The sequence below is a fragment of the Rattus norvegicus genome, chromosome 19 (genome assembly GCF_036323735.1).
Source record: "Rattus norvegicus strain BN/NHsdMcwi chromosome 19, GRCr8, whole genome shotgun sequence".
In the NCBI taxonomy this organism is placed as follows: Eukaryota; Metazoa; Chordata; class Mammalia; order Rodentia; family Muridae; genus Rattus; species Rattus norvegicus.
The window spans coordinates 23,061,844-23,077,784 of NC_086037.1; the positions used below are offsets into that span (position 1 = coordinate 23,061,844).

The window sequence follows — 15,941 nt, forward strand, 5'->3', positions numbered from 1 at the left end:
CTCTGTCACCATTTCTGGACTGCAGTTTCAAAAAGGGCAGAGAAGTATAATTGCCCATAATTCAGTTTCTGAAGAGTGGTTAACATCCCAGAATACTTGTGCATAGACAGAGCAATGAATAACTCTATCACATGAGGTGGGTGACTGACTGGGTGTGGGGAGATTAGAAAGGTGATAGGGGAAGCAAAGATGTATCCAATAGGCAAATGGTATCAGACATTGTTAATCTGACTCAGCTGCTCGTTCCTACCAAATTTTGCTGGGTCTGGAGGTTGCTGGTCTTCTCCTGTTCGTCTTCATCTTTCCGGTTCAACTCAAACAAATATCGCTGTACCTCCTTGCTCTCCTGCTTCAATGTGACCAACTTCTTCTTCATACATGCCTGGTCCATCAGGAGCCGGCTGTGCAGGTTGCTGGAAACACACTCTGCATAGTAAGATCCTGAAGACTCTTCCTCCCATTCCAACTGCCAAATCCCACAAAGTCCACCAGGACCCAGATACCCATAAAGACTTCATAGAATACATCTCCATACATGTAAGGCTGCTGCACAAACAGCAAACGGCCAATCCAGGGAAGAATAAATTGTTTCTGTGACCCAAGCACCAATAAGAGTCCATGTCTGTCCAAAAGAACAAGGGATCTACAACTATCCATGAGAGCCCAATGCATCGGGACAGCATCAATTAGTAGGCAGCAAATAACCACAAGAGGACAGTAGAACCAAGGGAGGTCATGCAAACCATGTGGTCCACACATTGAGCTTTGTTAAACCTGGTATGACCCCAGAGCCGCAGGTTGGCCTAATAACACTCTGATGCCTGAATCAGTGTAGTTCTATCCAGAGCCTTCTAAAATGCATAGACACTGTGGTGAGAAGACACAGTCTCTTAAAGAACTGAAACTGAGTCCAAAAGACCCACGGCACAGTGATATTTAAACAGCAGAAGAGATGGGCCCAGAGCTGCAGACCCTCTGGTCCAGAACAAAGAGATGCAGACATGGCCATTCCACAAGTGATGGGCCCTTCTGAGCAGTACTTACCGATAGAAGTTAATCTCCTTCTTGAGCACCTGAAATTTCTCACGATGTTCAATGTTCTTTGTGTCTAAGTTGTGCAGTAATGACATGACCTCTTTCTCCTTTATCTTCAAGTTTTCATAAAATGGATTTGACCTGAAGTAGGGGCTGGCCCCAGGAAGATAGAACCCAATGAACATCGAGGTTTAGGATTATATGAACTCAGGCTGTGTCCTGTACTACCCCAGCCCTGGAAGGACACTTTCTGAATTCTACATATTTGGATCTTCTTCAGCTTCAGAAACTTGGAATTGTGTGCCCAGGACAACAGAAGCTAAGCACCCAGATAAAGGGTTCCCTGGCTCACTTTTTTCAATCAGGAGGGCTGGATCTGCATTCAAACCTGTTATGCTGTCAAGAGCCTAGGCCACAGAGCTTACCCAACCACACACACACACACACACACACACACACACACACACACACACACACATCCAGAAACCTCTGATTTCATTTTTCCTGTTTTGACAAGTGGAATGCTACAAGCCGAATAACTAATATTCTAGAGACAGACAGTACACATAATTCTGGAGATGAGACCAGATATTGCCACAAACTTCTAATCTGCCCAAGGCATACAAATGTATAGACAAATGTGACCACACAGGCAAAGAACTGTGCTGTTGAAAGTGGGGCTTCCAAAATACAGCACTTAGACCTCCATGAAACTATTATACAGGTATATCCTGAGGTCAAAAAACAGACCCCTAAATTCCAAGTGTGCAGGGACATAGAAACATATAAAAGTTGTGCATATGCATGCAGACTTGTGCACACACAGACACACAAACTGGGACACACCCACAAGAAAAGAAAAGTAAACAGACTCAGAGAATGAGAAAGAGAGACAAATATGGAAAGAGCACAATGAGAATCAGTAGAAATGTATGCACCATTACTGTCTCAGAGTGTAAGGCACACAGACAAGAAAGAACAGGCCAGAGCCTCAGGCCTTCTAGTTAAGCATGGAGATGAACAATGTGGGACCTGTTACCTGAGGGTGCTGCCATGAAATGATAGCGTTCAGTCACCTTCCTAGCAAGTACAAACACTGTCCACAAACTCACAGCACCTAGAACCTTGCAAAGTTGCCACCTGTCAAGGGCTTTCCAATTGTACACTGGGAACTCATGCTCCAGTGACTTTATCCCTGAATTCTTCACTCAGATCACAAGTTCAGATTTTCAACAGGCGAAATCAGAGAGTCCATTTTCAATCTCACTCTTCAGTAAGGGTCAGGTTCTGAATCTCCTCTCTATGGGAGATGAGGTTTAGAATAAGGTCGTTTGTTTGGAGCAATGCATACCTCTTGTTCATGGATCCACCTGTCACATAAAGAAGGCGATCTGTCAGCTCATTTCTCTCCTTGGTAGTTATCTCCAGTTCTCTATTCAGCCTCTTCTCTTCCTCGTTGGCCTGCACCTTGTTTAGGACATTTTCAGGGGATGACGTCTGTCTGCAGGCCTCTGTAGGTAGAAGAACACAAGTGAACCCGCATGGGGCGAATGCATAGAGCATACACAGACCACAGTGAGGTCCAAACAGGAGAACATGCTTGGAAGCCAGTGTCACTGCAAGGAGTTTGGTCTATGTGTAAGAGGCATCCTAAGTGGGTCACAGTTCCCCCACTACTCTATAGAGACCAAGAGATGTAAGCAGCGAGGTGTTCCCTATGCCCGCCCACACAGGCTGACAAGTACCAGAGAGATGCCTTCTCCAGGATTATTATCAGGTACGCAGGCTACAACCTGGTTTCAGGACCCTCACCCCTCTGGTTTCAGAAGTCAGATCATCAATTCAGCATCCACAATGACTTGATTGATCAGGGATACTCAGATACCCTACACTGTTACTCTAGTCCAATAACTTTGCATTAAAAAGTCATGTAGGGGGAGGACATGGTCAACAGACTTATTAATTCCCCCTACTGAAATGACAAATGCCCCAGAAGTGCCAATAGGTTACAGGCTCTTTCTCTACCTGCTCCATATAGTTTGGCTACTGTACAAAAATATCTGCCACACAGAACCGCTAATATATGAAGGTAAGATTGGCCCCGTCAGCCAGAGGTAGTCAGAGGAGTTCTAAGAATATAAGGTCATGGCCAGGAGCACAGTTCTCTCCCTCTTACTACTGTCAGATAGTCACTGAATTTAAAGAAGCAATGAAAGTGAAGTACATTGATGCCCTGTTTAATTCAGAAAAGTTATACCCTCCATGACTACTCATGGTGTTATTATATCAATTTAACATACCGAATGCACTGTAAAAGTAAAGACTAGAAGTTCACCCAATAATAGCATAGGCATTGCCATATCCTCCATGTGGTTATGGAGAAACTAATGATGTGAAAACCTTGACTTTCAGGAATTGTGATAATCATGGAATTCAATATCTGTGGAGATGTTCCAGTTGTTGTGGCCCATTGCTATAAAGGCCAGCTGAAGTCCCCCACACTCACCCCTGACCGGAAGCTCAACATACACTGCCCAGAACTTACTCCACATTCCCCATGTCCTGTGTCCATCATTACCTTTAGGTTTCGTTTGCTTCATTCTAGACTCTTTTCTATCATCATCAACTCTCCCAAAGCGCCTACAAAGACGGGCAAACATGTCTGTGGATATATCCCACAACTATAGTTTTAGCCACGTTTTCCCATGTCTACCAGTTTTTCAGATTGTTGCTGTTAGATGCCTGACAATCAAGGACGCAGAAAAATACCCTGATAGAGAGCTAGGACATGGTGATCACATCCTTGCTCTTCTGTATGTTCTGGATTAGGTTTGTTAAAATTCCAATATTGCAAAAATCTTTATATAGGGCCCATCACATTAAGGGTCACTATGCATTGTTCTATCTAAAATGGTCTAATCAGAACTGACTACCATATAACACTTCCTGCAATCTTCATATGAGAGAGAAGCTTGAGCTTTTTGTTTTGACTTTTTCTCTTCTCTTTCTTTCTTATTTTTTGCTATATAAGTTGCTATATGAATTTGCCCCCAAAATTTGAACTACGGAAGTGATCTATCAGTGTTAATGTGTGCATTCTATAAAGTATTCATTATTTACTATGATAGATGGTTTTGTGTTTGGTGGAGTGGCCATTTCCCAGTTTACAGGTGCTGGGACCTTGCTCTATCCACTTAATGGATAAGCACCATTTAGCCGTTTATGTGCATCCCCTATATCTCTTGACAATTTTATTTTTCTGATAAAAGCACATGATGTATCTTACTCAGGTAAGCAGTGCTCCTTTGGCCACATTGGTGCAGAGAAGAGAACCCCACAAGCAGCATGAGGTTCCCTTCACTGGTGGCTCCAATATTGCATTTTCCTCTGCCAACAGGTCTCCACACATTTCCTAGCACCTTAAAGACTTCAACTCTTTCTCCTAAGGAATATTCTGGCAATTGTCGATTGCTAAGCACATGACTTCATGAGTGTTCCCCTAACACACACCCATGTTGTAACCTACCATGCAGACTATTTCTTGATGTGATATAAAGCACCTGTACAGAATGAGACAGGAGAACTTTTGACTGCATATTCAAGCTGGTATGAAATCTCAGGAAGTTTTAATGGCTTACATTGGTGAATGAGGACAATTTGAGTTAGGATGAGACATTTTGGGGCAAGATATGGAAGGAAACATTCATTTAGATGCATAGGAATTACTAAGGTTTTTTTCTAATCAAGCCTTGAGGAAAAATTGTCTTTGAAAGCAGGAGATGCTCAGTGGCTCTGCCGGGAAAGACTCCTGGAAAGGGCACCTCTGCTTATGCTCAGTACAGGGAGATTATTAGCAGGGGGGCAAAGTCTGCTCCCCATGACATCAGCTGTCCCTTCTTGGACATTCTATTGTCTCCTAGAGAGTTCTGGCATCCTCTGTGATGTCACCAGTGTTGTAGTGACAACCAGTGCCCTAGTTTCTCTCAGTCTGAGTCTGGCAGTTACAAGCTAAGACATGTTTTCCCGTCTTCGCAAGCGTTTTGGGAGGGGGAACGTCGATTCTGGAGAGACTAGAGTGAAGGAGTCTGGCCTTTCCTCTCAAAGTAATGATGGACAAAGACAGCACTTCTGGAGAATGTTCAGTAAGTACTGGGCAGTATATTTTGAGCTTCCTGTCAGGGGGGCTGGAGGCTTAAGCTGACCTTTCTAGCCACAACAACTGGAGCATCTGAAAAGGAATTGAATTTCCATGAATATCACAATTCCTTAAAGTCAAGGATTTCAGAACTTTAGATTCACCATCCCCACTGGGAGGCTATAGTAAGGCCAATGCTATTATACTGGGAACTTCTGGTCTTTACTTTTCAGTTCATTTGTTCTGTTACATTGATATAATAACCTCATCAGGAGTCATGGAGGGTCCACCTTTTCTGAGTTTAGACAGGGCAGCAATGTACTTCACTATCATTGCTTCTTTAAATACAGTGGATATCTGACAGTAGGAACAGGGGGAGAATTGTGCTCCAGGCAATAACCTTATGTTCTTAGACCTTCTCTGATTTCTTCTAACTGGAAGGGTCATCGTTAGCTTTATATATTAGAGGTTGTGTGTTACAAACATGTTTCTACAATACAAAAGCTATTTGGAACGTGTAGACCAAGATGCAGCCTGTAACCTATTGGCACTTCTGGGGTTTTGGTGTTTCAAATAGGGGAACAGATAAGTCTGTTGACCATGTCCTCCTTGGAAATGCATTTTAAATCTAAAGTTGTTGGCCTAGAGTACCAGGGTAGGACATCTGAGTGTCTCCAATCATTCAAATGTTGTAGATGGTGAATTTATCATCTGAGTTCTGAAACCACAGGGGTGAGGAAACCAAGCTGTACCCTGTTCAGCTGATAATAATCCTGGAGAAGCCATCTCCGTCGTCCATGTAAGCACGTGATATCCGGCATAGGGAACACCTGGCTGCTTACATCTCTTGGTCTCTATAGAGTAGTGGGAGAACTGAGATCCACTGAGGAGGATCTTAAGCATAGACCAATCGCCTAGCAGTGACACTGGGTTCCAGGCTTGTTCTCCTGTTTAGGCCTAACTGTGGTCTATGTACACTCTATGCATTCTCCCCATGCAGGTTCACTTGTGTTCTTCTACCTACAGACGCTGGGAGAGAAACATCTTCCCCTGAAACTGCCCTAAGCGAGAAGCAGGCCAAGAAGGAAAAGGAGAGGCTGATTAAAGAGCTGCAGCTCATTACCGAGGAGAGAAATGACCTGAGATATCGCCTGAGGTTTCTGACAGAGAGATCCAAGAACAACAGGTATGGATCCCTCCAAGTGCTTTGTTACATTCCTGGGTCTGCAAGGTCACCTTCATATTATCCTATTAAGGTTTTGGGTTCTAGAAAGCTGTGCCCCCTAACCACCCTGTGCTAAACCTCACCTCCCATATAGAGGAGATTCAGAATCTGACCCTGAGGAGCGAGATGGAAAATGGACTCATCTGCTTCCATTTATTGAAAAGCAGAACTTGTGGTCTGAATGAAGAATTCAGGAATAAAGTCAGGGAGAGTGAGTGCCCAGTGTGCATTTGCAAAGCCCTTGACAGCTGGTGTCTTTGCAAGATTGTAATTGCAGTGAGTTTATGGTCAGTCTCTGTACTGCTAGGCAGGGCACTGAGTGCTGGAAGATCCAGGCAGCAGCCTGAGGGTCCTGGTCCCAAACTGTTCATCTCAATGCTTGAGTAGAAGGTCTCAGGCTCAGGCCTGTTTGTTATTGTCTGCATGTCTTGCCCTCTGAGACAGCAATGGTGCATGCATTTCTCCTGGTTCTCACAGTGCTCTCTGTTTCCATATTTCTCTTTCTCTTTCTCTTACTCTGTTTACATTGCTCTTTTTTGTGGATATGTCTCAGTCTGTGAGTCTGTGTGTGTGCATACATCCAAATGCATATGGACAACTTTTGTATGTTTATATTTCCCTCCACACTTGGAATCTAGGGGTCTACGTCTTGGCCTGAGTATTTACCTGTAACACTTTCATGGTCATGTGAATGCTTTGTTCTGGGAGCCCCACTGTCAACAACACAGTTCTTTGCCTATGTGGACACGTTTGTCTGTTTATTTTTATTCTTTGTGCAGATTATAATTTTGTGTTGATATACGGTCTGTTATCAAAACAGGAGAAAAGAAATCACAGGTTTCTGGCTGTGTTCGGGTGGGGGAGCATGGAGAGGTGTGGCCTAGGCTCTTGATAGCTTAACTGGCTTGACTGCAGATTTCCTCTTGATTGAACAAAGGGAGCCAGGGAACCCTCCCTCTGGATGCCAAGCTTCTGGTGTCCTGGACGCAGAAAAACACGTTTCTGAAGCTGAAGAAGATCCCAATATGTAGAATTCAGAAGGTGTCCTTCCAGGACTGGTGTAGTACAGGACCCACCCCAAGTTCATATATTCCTAAATGCTGATGTTCATAGTATTCTATCATTTGGGGCCAGGCCACACTTCAGGCCAAATCCGTATTACGAAGACCTGGAGAGAATGGAGGAGGTGGTCATGTCAATTCTGCACAACTTAGAGATGGAGAACACTGAGATCCATGAGAACAGCCATAAGCTGAAGAAGGAGATTACCTTCTCTAGGTAAGTCCTGGTCAGAAAGGCTATCACCTGTGGAATGGCCATTTCTGATTTCTTTGTTATGGATTGGAAGGTCTTCAGCTATGATTCTATCTCTTGTGCTGTTTACACATCAGTGTGCCAGGGTCATTAGGACTCAGTTTTCAGTTCCATAAAAGACTGTTACTCATCCCAGGATTGTCTAGGCATCTTCAGAAGGCTCCAGATAGAACAGTAGTGATTGAAGTCAGCAGAAGGTTATTAGGCTGACCTGGACCTATGGTGTCATACCAGGTTTTACAAAACTTAGTGCGTGGACCACATGGTTAGCATGACCTTCTCTTGGTTCTACTGACCTGCTTTGAGGGTGTTTGCCAACTACTAATTGATGTTGCCCCCATGCATTGGGCTTTCATGGATAGTTGTAGATCCATGTTCTTTTTGAGAGATGCAGACACTAATTGGTGCTCGGCCCAAACAAACAATTTATTCTTCCTAGAATTAACTCTTTGTGGTTTGTGCAGCAGCCTTATATGTATCGAGATGTATTTTATTAACTCTTCAGGGGTACCTGGAACCTGGTATGGTTAGTGGGACTTGGGAGTAGGAATGGGAGAAAGGGACAGCATGATCTTACTATGCAGACTGTATTTCCAGAAACCTGCTCAGCCAGCTCCTGATGGAGAACACATGTAGGAAGAAGTTGGTCCCACAGAAGCAGGGGAGCAAGGAGGGACATCTTGATTGTGCACTGAACCAGAAATATTTGGTTGACTTCAACAAGAAAGATAAAGACCAGCAACGTCCAGATCCAGCATCATCAGGTAGGGACGAGCAGCTGAGTTAGCTTAACAGTATCTGATAAAATTTGCCAATTTGATACAACTTTGCTTTCTCCTACCACCTTTCTAATTTACACTCCCAACCAGCCAACCCCCTCATGCAATGGAATTGTTCATTGCTCTGCCTATGCACAAGTATTCTGAGAAGTTAACCACTTTTCAGAAGCTGAATTATTTTGCAAGTATATTTTGCTGCTCTTTTTGAATCTGCAGTATAGAAATGGTGACAGATGAATAACATACCTCATTATTGCATATCCATGTGATAGATTGGATCCTATGCAGAGTTTTGAACAACTTCGTGGTCCTTTGACAAATGACACTCTGTGGTCATGTGACTTCTTGTGTAGGAAGCACCTTTCTGGGATAAGAACCAAGTGCAAATGTCAAATTAGTACTTGTCATTGGCTTTAACCTTGGTGACATATGGACATCTCCTTTCTTCCTGCAACCCAATGAGGTCTCTTCCCATTGCCCTGTTCTTGGTTTGCACTGGTTTAAGTCTGGGTCCCAGATTGGCAGCCCACATTACTGTGAGGCTTGCTGGAGATTTTGCCCTGCCTGCAGAGTTAGCAACAATGATATCAGTTAAAAGGTCCATGTCGACTGTCCAATAGAACTGAGGTGGTAGAAGGCAGCATTCTGAGAGCTGGCTTGCATTTCCCCACCAAATCAGTGTCTGAAAAACTGCCTTCCTCTCCCAGGTCTCAGAAAGTGCAAGAGAACTGGAATTGGACACACACCAGTAAGAGAGCTTCCTGAAGAATGAGTTGCTTTCTCAGGAGTCCCTGATGACAAACATCCTGAATGGTAACAACATTTTTTGGATGAGTATTCTTCCTCAGAGTTAATTTGTCATTTCTTAGAGACCCTCAATTTATATAACACTAAGCCAGCCTGACTGATTGAGGTCTTACTCACTTTCTTTTTCAGAAAACAGCACTTGAGAGACAACTTGGGGGACTGCCTTTCATTATGTGTGCTAGAGGAGAAACAGCAATACGTCTATGCTTCTAAATGTTCGTTAAGAATATGCTCTTTAGAAATATTTTTGTTTTGATTTTCATTGAAGTTTTCTTTTTGTTGTTTCATATTTATATGTTCTTGTTACTATTTTTCACTTTGAAATATTTTTAAATATTTTTATTCATTTTAATCCTGTTTTGTTGTCAAAATGTATTTGTTATCAATAAAAATTGAATTCTGTCTCTTGACTCTTAAGACCATCATTCTTACTTAAGGGTTCTGTCCCCTCCTGTGGACTTAGAACTGACAGCTAGAGATGGATCTCTGCCTGTTCCATGGAGCCTGGGCTAATTAGTGAATTCAAAGTCACCAAGGGGTACCCAGTGTCACAGTGTCTTTTTTGAGGAGAATGTGGCTTTTTCTCAGCACACATTTTATGATGTAATCACTGACATGCTTTACCCAATTGTTAGGGTCCATGTGGTTCTTCTGAGAGAGCAGCAGATGCTCTACCCTGTGAGTCATCACCACAGCTCCTGCAGGTGGCTTTTGTTATTCCACATGAGGTGCTGTATTAGGTGGACAGGATCACCTCCAATTAAATAGAGAGATCTCAGGTGATGTGTATTCACAGGGAACTTACTGAGCCGTGCGTGCTCAACGTGTTAGGTTGTCAGGCATCCCTACAGGGCTCTGGTGTCCCCACTGCTCATTGTGGGTCAGGATCATCCTCCAGCATCACTTAGTGTCCATATTAGAGCAGATCTTTCACCTGTTGTCAATGATGACCATATCTGTTATGCACATCTGATAAAATACAGAATAGAAACTAGCTTCCTGTAAGCCAGCTTGGCATAATGAGTTCTTTTGGTAGCAAGAAAAGTATCTTAATCTAAGCAGTTTAGGGAGGAACCTCAAGAGCATCCATAGTGAATGTAGCCTACAGCTGTGAACACAGGTTTCTTTTGGAGAGCAGGCCTGTGCAAACCCAGAACCTAGGTGGGACAGTTCAAGCTACCCTTTTTCCATGGCCAATCTGGGATCGTATTGAGAATGTATTTTTTCCAGGTGACTCATTTCCAATTTATGGAATGGAACTAACGTACTGAGAGTGGAGGTGACTCACAGAGTTAAAGTACAGAAGGAATAATCCAGATGTCCACAAAAGCTTGCTGTCACCCCAGGGCTTTTAAAAGCTCAGCAGGTAGATAAGCAATGTAGTATTTGGTTATTCTCATGCTTAGGTCTAGTCATTCATTATAAGCTGAACATGACACAAAAAGAGTCATCTGTGTCACAATAGAAACTAGTTGTAACTAGATTCACACCACACTATCACATCACTACCGTATTTGAGGTTCTCAGTTACTATCTAAGAACCTGGAAGAGGCCTGGGTCTTGCTACACAAACTCATAATTTATGTGTTCATGACACTGTGTGCTTTGTTCTGTTAATGGTACCATTGGCATACAATACCTTGGATACTTTGTACTGACATCTGTCACATGAGACAATAGTTCATGTCATCCTAACCTGAATAAACTGTCCTTAGATTACAGTGTGGTATGAGGGGCCTTCTTTTCCTGTGAGATAGGAAAACATTTCCAGTCTTCAGTCAAGTCTGTCAGCCATTGTCCAGTGCCTGTCTTGAGATGTCCACATTTTCAGCTGAGAGTCTTCATCCAGGCTGCTCTGTAATCTTTTAGAAGATTAATTGTGTTCCAGCCCTAGGATTTAATTCAGTGTCCCTGTACTTACCAGACATGCTCAAAGCCATAGGTTCTACCCTAACCGTGTGTTTTTTAGAGAAAAAAATAAAGAACCACATTGCACTTGAAGTTTCTCCTCCAACATAAGGAGAGCCTGCATAGGGCCTTTAAGTAACTCTAAGCCCCAGTTCCCCACAACTCCCTCTATTGATTCCATTATTGATGTGTTTCATAGCAGCTCACTTTATTTTTGGTGTGGAAAGAATGTGCACCATGTCAGTAAAGGCTCTGTGTGTGTGTGTGTGTGTGTGTGTGTGTGTGTGTGTGTGTGTGTAGTCCCTAGTGAAAACTGTCCAGGTGCAGGCAGACTCATGTTACTACTGTCCCATGGCACCTTGCAGGCATTGAAATGGTGGGCTACTTTAATACAGCCTAAACCGGGCTGTGCATGGTTTGCAGTGAGATTGTGATGTCATCCCCACTAGAGAGAGCAACATAAGCTTCATTTATTACATGCTACTTTTACCAAGGTGAGGCAAAGCCTCATCTTATAGAGTGTCTGGTAGGATTTGACAGCAGGAAATTAATTCAAGGCTCAAATCAAATCAATCGATTACAAACAAAGAGAAAAATACAAAGAGTCAAGGGAACCACAAGATGTGTGTTGGTTTTTTTGTTTGTTTGTTTGCTTGCTTTTTTTGTTTCTTTTTTTCTTTTTTTTTTTTTTGTTGAGAAGATCCACCAGAGAGACAACCCCTTCCTCGAACAAACTGCATACAAAGAGACAATACCTAAATTGACAAAATTAGAAATGAAAAGGGGATATAACAATAGACAATGAACAAATTCAACAATCCTCCCTGGTTTGAGTGCCCTGTGGAAGTTGGGAAGCCACTTTTCCCTGTCCTGTGTGACTTTCCCTGCATAGTGAGCCCTCCTGCAGGATATACGTTCACATGCTTCTTTAAAAGCACCTGTTCCTCAGATCCAGATCAGCTGTGAAAACAGGCTTCTTCAAGATAGTGTGAGAGCTACCCCTCCCAGCTCAGAGCTGCAACACCATAGGATCCTCCAGCCCCAGTGCTGTGTGGGTCCCATGGAGAAGTCAGAGCAAAGTGCCCCTTCTGAGAAGTGACTTAGAACAGAAGATTCAGAAGTGACAGTCAACCCCCAAGTGCTTCTTCCAGGAGAAAGCAACCAGCTCTCCCTTTGAAACAGTGAAGGCTCCCACATGACCCAGTTCTGTGATTGGGGAAGATTTTCTGGAGCTTAGTTGCCCAGTCACAGTGGGGCTACATTCTTGATCCATGCTCATTCCTACAACAAACGGTCCTCCCCCTCCCTCCCAGGCCTTCAGTTGAACCCAGGTCCTTCCAGGACCAACAGACCTGAGAGAACAGAGTGCATCCCAGGGGAGAGAAGAGGCCTGAATGATTTTAAATGGGATAAAAACCCCATATCCACCATCTAACAACGTTAGGGTTTGTGCATATGTGGACTTCAGAACCTTAAGGTCAGATTTTCTGATAACAGCTGCTGGTGAAGCTGAAGTCTACTGTGGGTGGGATTGTCCCAGGCAGGGAGGGGATCTGACTCTGCTGGCCTGGCCAGCTTCTTCATTCTCCTGAAACTAAGTGTTGGTCAGCTGTAAATCTGAAGTGAGAGCTGGTTTTTGTCCACTCAAATGGATGACATTTCAATTCTCACGCATTATGTGAGACACACATTTACCCACGGGGGATTTGAACTCACTTCTATAGAAGTGACTTGGAGCCAACAGAGGGAAAGCATTCTTGCCTTTAGCATTCTGTCTGTATCAGAGACTACAGGGACTGGCTTCCTGGACAGACATGGCCAAGCAGACACACATTTTAATGAGGGAAAACTGATGTAAGAAATGTCCTGGGGACAGTGATTTCAGATTGTGCCTTCAGCCAGGAATCTCTGTTGCCATTAAGGCAAGCAGCCTTGGGCCTGCTAACTTGTCACTATGTCAGGGTGTCTCTGCTCTCACACCTGCATCAGGTCCTCCTCAGATGAAGGCTTCTCAAAAAAAAAAGTATATAAAGCAATGTTTCTCAACCTGTGGGGAGCAACCACTCACAAAGATTGTATATAAGATACCTTGCACATTATAGCTTATAAGAGTAGCAATATTAGTTATGAAGTAGCAATGGAATAATTTTGTCGTGGGGGTCACCACAGCATGAAGAGCTGTATTAAAGGATTGCATCATTAGGAGTGTTTTGAACCACTGTCATAGAAGTTGACACATGGGAACAGACTCCTCAGATAAGTAGAGACCCACAGTAAGTGATACTGTGTCCCACCCTAGAACCCAGAGGCAGAATCTATCCCAGGAGTCTGTGGGTCACCTTGTCTTAAATTCTCCCAGGGTCAAGAATAGCATTGATCATCTCAGCAGAGTCAGCTTGCACAGCCCACATCAGGCCCATGGCTTCCCTTTACAGAGAAGGATGTGGGTCTGAGTGACAGACAGTGAGACTGAGGGGACCCTGATACTCATTTGCTTTGAGCTGTGGTTTCTTCACCTGTAAAATGGACGTGTTTCTGCTGAATTGGGTTGTTGTGGAGATTAACAGAACATACAACCTGCTCAGTGTCTGCCTGGCATGGACCCTGCTGGTTAAATGAAAGCTCTCGATGGTGATGCATTTAAGAGTAGAATCTCGAGCCCCATAGTGTTAGATGCCGGGTGCCAGACAGGGGTTGTAAGCATTTTGTGAATCTAAGACCACCTCAAATTAAAACCAAAGGCTCTTGTTTTAAATTTAAAAAAATAATCAAGTATAAAATACCAATATGAAATAATCATAATCAGAAATGAGCTAATTCCTGAAAGTCATTTAGCTTACATTTTCTGCTTCTATTTTCAAGGCATCTAGAGTAGCACTATACGAGATCCTAAAGCCTTCTATTATGGTGCTACCCATTCATTCCTCTCTCCTTGAGGACTTCTCAGGTGACTTAAGAAAACCAGATTTCCATTCAGATTGTCCCCAGCTGGTGTGATCTCTCTGTCCATGGCCTTGCCAAAAGCTGCAGAGCCAAAGTGTTGTTTTACAACACAAAATTCCAGACGTTAATTTTACCAATAAAGTCTCCAGGGTCAGATGCTGAAGTCAAGTAAAGCTCCCAACTGTCCTTCCTAATTCACTGACCTCTCAGAAGAAGAGCATTGTGGTTCCCTCTGCGCACTATCTTAAAAATCCTTCAACTCAAAGACTTCCCATTGCCCTAGTTATCTTCATTTACTTTCAAGTCTTCCTTGATCTGCTCTGGACATGAATGCACTTTTTAGCTCTGCTATAAAGATGTCTGGTAGGTGAGCCATACTGTAATAAAGATGATGTTTTCAGTAAACAGCTCTTGATTTAAATGTCTGTGCCATGGCCATGCTATACCATAGGATAGTTTTTCATTAAATAATACATCCTTGGAGATCACAGTGTGATCAAATATCTTGCAACATAACTTAGTAATTTTCTCTCTATTATATAAATCAAGTTATTTGACAAGGATTATGGTTGTTTGCTGTCATGTCTGAGTGCATCGTCATGGGAATCCCCAGGAACATCAAAACTGGGCTTTTGAAACTGTTGCATATGGCTAACTGGGAGCCAAAACCAGCCAGGAGACTACTGATACTCAACACACATGAATTCACCTCGCCATTTCCATGTAGTTTTTGGTAAGAGGTCACCATTCCTGACCATGTCTCATTATCCAATATGCTGCTGAATGGGAGAGTTTGGGTGCAGTGAGGGGGTCACTCAACAAAACACAAAATCAAAGATCTCAGATAAACATATATGGTTTATTGAATTCAAAACATCCAGGAATTTCAGAACATAATTAAAAGACCAAAACTAAGGATAATAGATATAGAAGATAATGAAGATTTCTAGTTCCTAAGTCCAGTAAACTTCTTCAACAAAGTCATAGCAGAAGACTTCCCTAGGGTAAAGAAAGAAAAGACCATAAACATACAAGAATACAGAACACCAAATTAACTGGAACAGAAAAAAAATCCCTCCATTTGCATAATAATTAAAACCAAATGCACAGATCAAAGAAAGTACAGTAAATGGGATAAAGGGAACTGATCTCATCCCACAGCTTCCTGCACCCAAATCCTGTGGGGAAGAGAGCCGAACACCCGAAATTGAGGACCCTCCTGAGACTGCAGTACAGACTGCCACTTCTGCCCACCTTTGCCAGCATCCATGGTCCAAGGGGAAACTGCATGTGTGCCTCTGGACACGGGACTATAGGAACAGTCACCTGAAGGTACCTGCGGTTCTGGTGTGGGCCCTTAACTGAACTGAACCGGTCAAACAGCTCCCTGCCCCCAAATACCTTGGGGGAGAGAGCTGGAACCTCAGAATTGCAGACACTCCTGAGAAATCAGAGGAGACTACCCTCTGTCCACATTCCCAACCCAAGAGGGAATCCCCTAGTGCCAGCTGGCCCCCTGAGTGGAGGGACCTAGGAGTACTCAAGGGCAGGAACCTTCTGATTCCTGCCTGCACCAAGAGCTGAGAGACGGTCCCCAGGAGCGCCTACACTCCTGAGAACAGAGCACCTTTTCCCAGAAATGGCTGAAAGAAAACAGGAAAACAGTTCTATAGGAGTGCTGACACAGAGGCCTATAGGAAGGTCAAGCCACTGTCAGAAACAGCAAGACCAGCTAACACCAGAGACAACCAATGGTTAGAGGCAAGCGCAGGAATATAAGCAACAGAAACCAAGA

At 43.4% G+C, this 15,941-nt stretch overlaps 3 protein-coding genes across 8 annotated transcripts in view; 1 reads left to right on the top strand and 2 right to left on the bottom strand.

The window, feature by feature from the left end:
* Positions 1-259: 259 nt before the first annotated feature.
* On the bottom strand, positions 260-2,618 carry Speer4cl4 (spermatogenesis associated glutamate (E)-rich protein 4C like 4; the record flags this gene model as incomplete). The annotated part of the gene is made up of 3 exons (XM_039100718.2): positions 2,387-2,618; positions 1,045-1,188; positions 260-413 (listed from the first exon to the last, which is right to left on the bottom strand). Coding segments are annotated over exons 1-3 (510 nt in total), but the record flags the coding sequence as incomplete, so codon positions are not given.
* A 2,388-nt stretch (positions 2,619-5,006) lies between these two features.
* Positions 5,007-9,696, top strand: Dlg5l1 (discs large MAGUK scaffold protein 5 like 1). Its single transcript, XM_039100716.2, has 6 exons — positions 5,007-5,177; positions 6,197-6,356; positions 7,530-7,673; positions 8,307-8,473; positions 9,196-9,301; positions 9,425-9,696. Exons 1-5 carry the CDS (start codon positions 5,051-5,053, stop codon positions 9,258-9,260), a joined length of 663 nt encoding a protein of 220 aa, XP_038956644.1. The 5' UTR covers positions 5,007-5,050; the 3' UTR covers positions 9,261-9,301; positions 9,425-9,696.
* A 5,288-nt stretch (positions 9,697-14,984) lies between these two features.
* Positions 14,985-15,941, bottom strand: part of Iqcm (IQ motif containing M) — a 230,308-nt gene continuing 229,351 nt past the window's right edge. For all 6 annotated transcript variants that reach the window (XM_063278184.1, XM_063278180.1, XM_063278183.1 and 3 more), the window contains one exon: positions 14,985-15,145. The gene's annotated coding sequence lies outside the window, so the exon portion shown is untranslated. The remainder of the gene's footprint in view (positions 15,146-15,941) is intronic.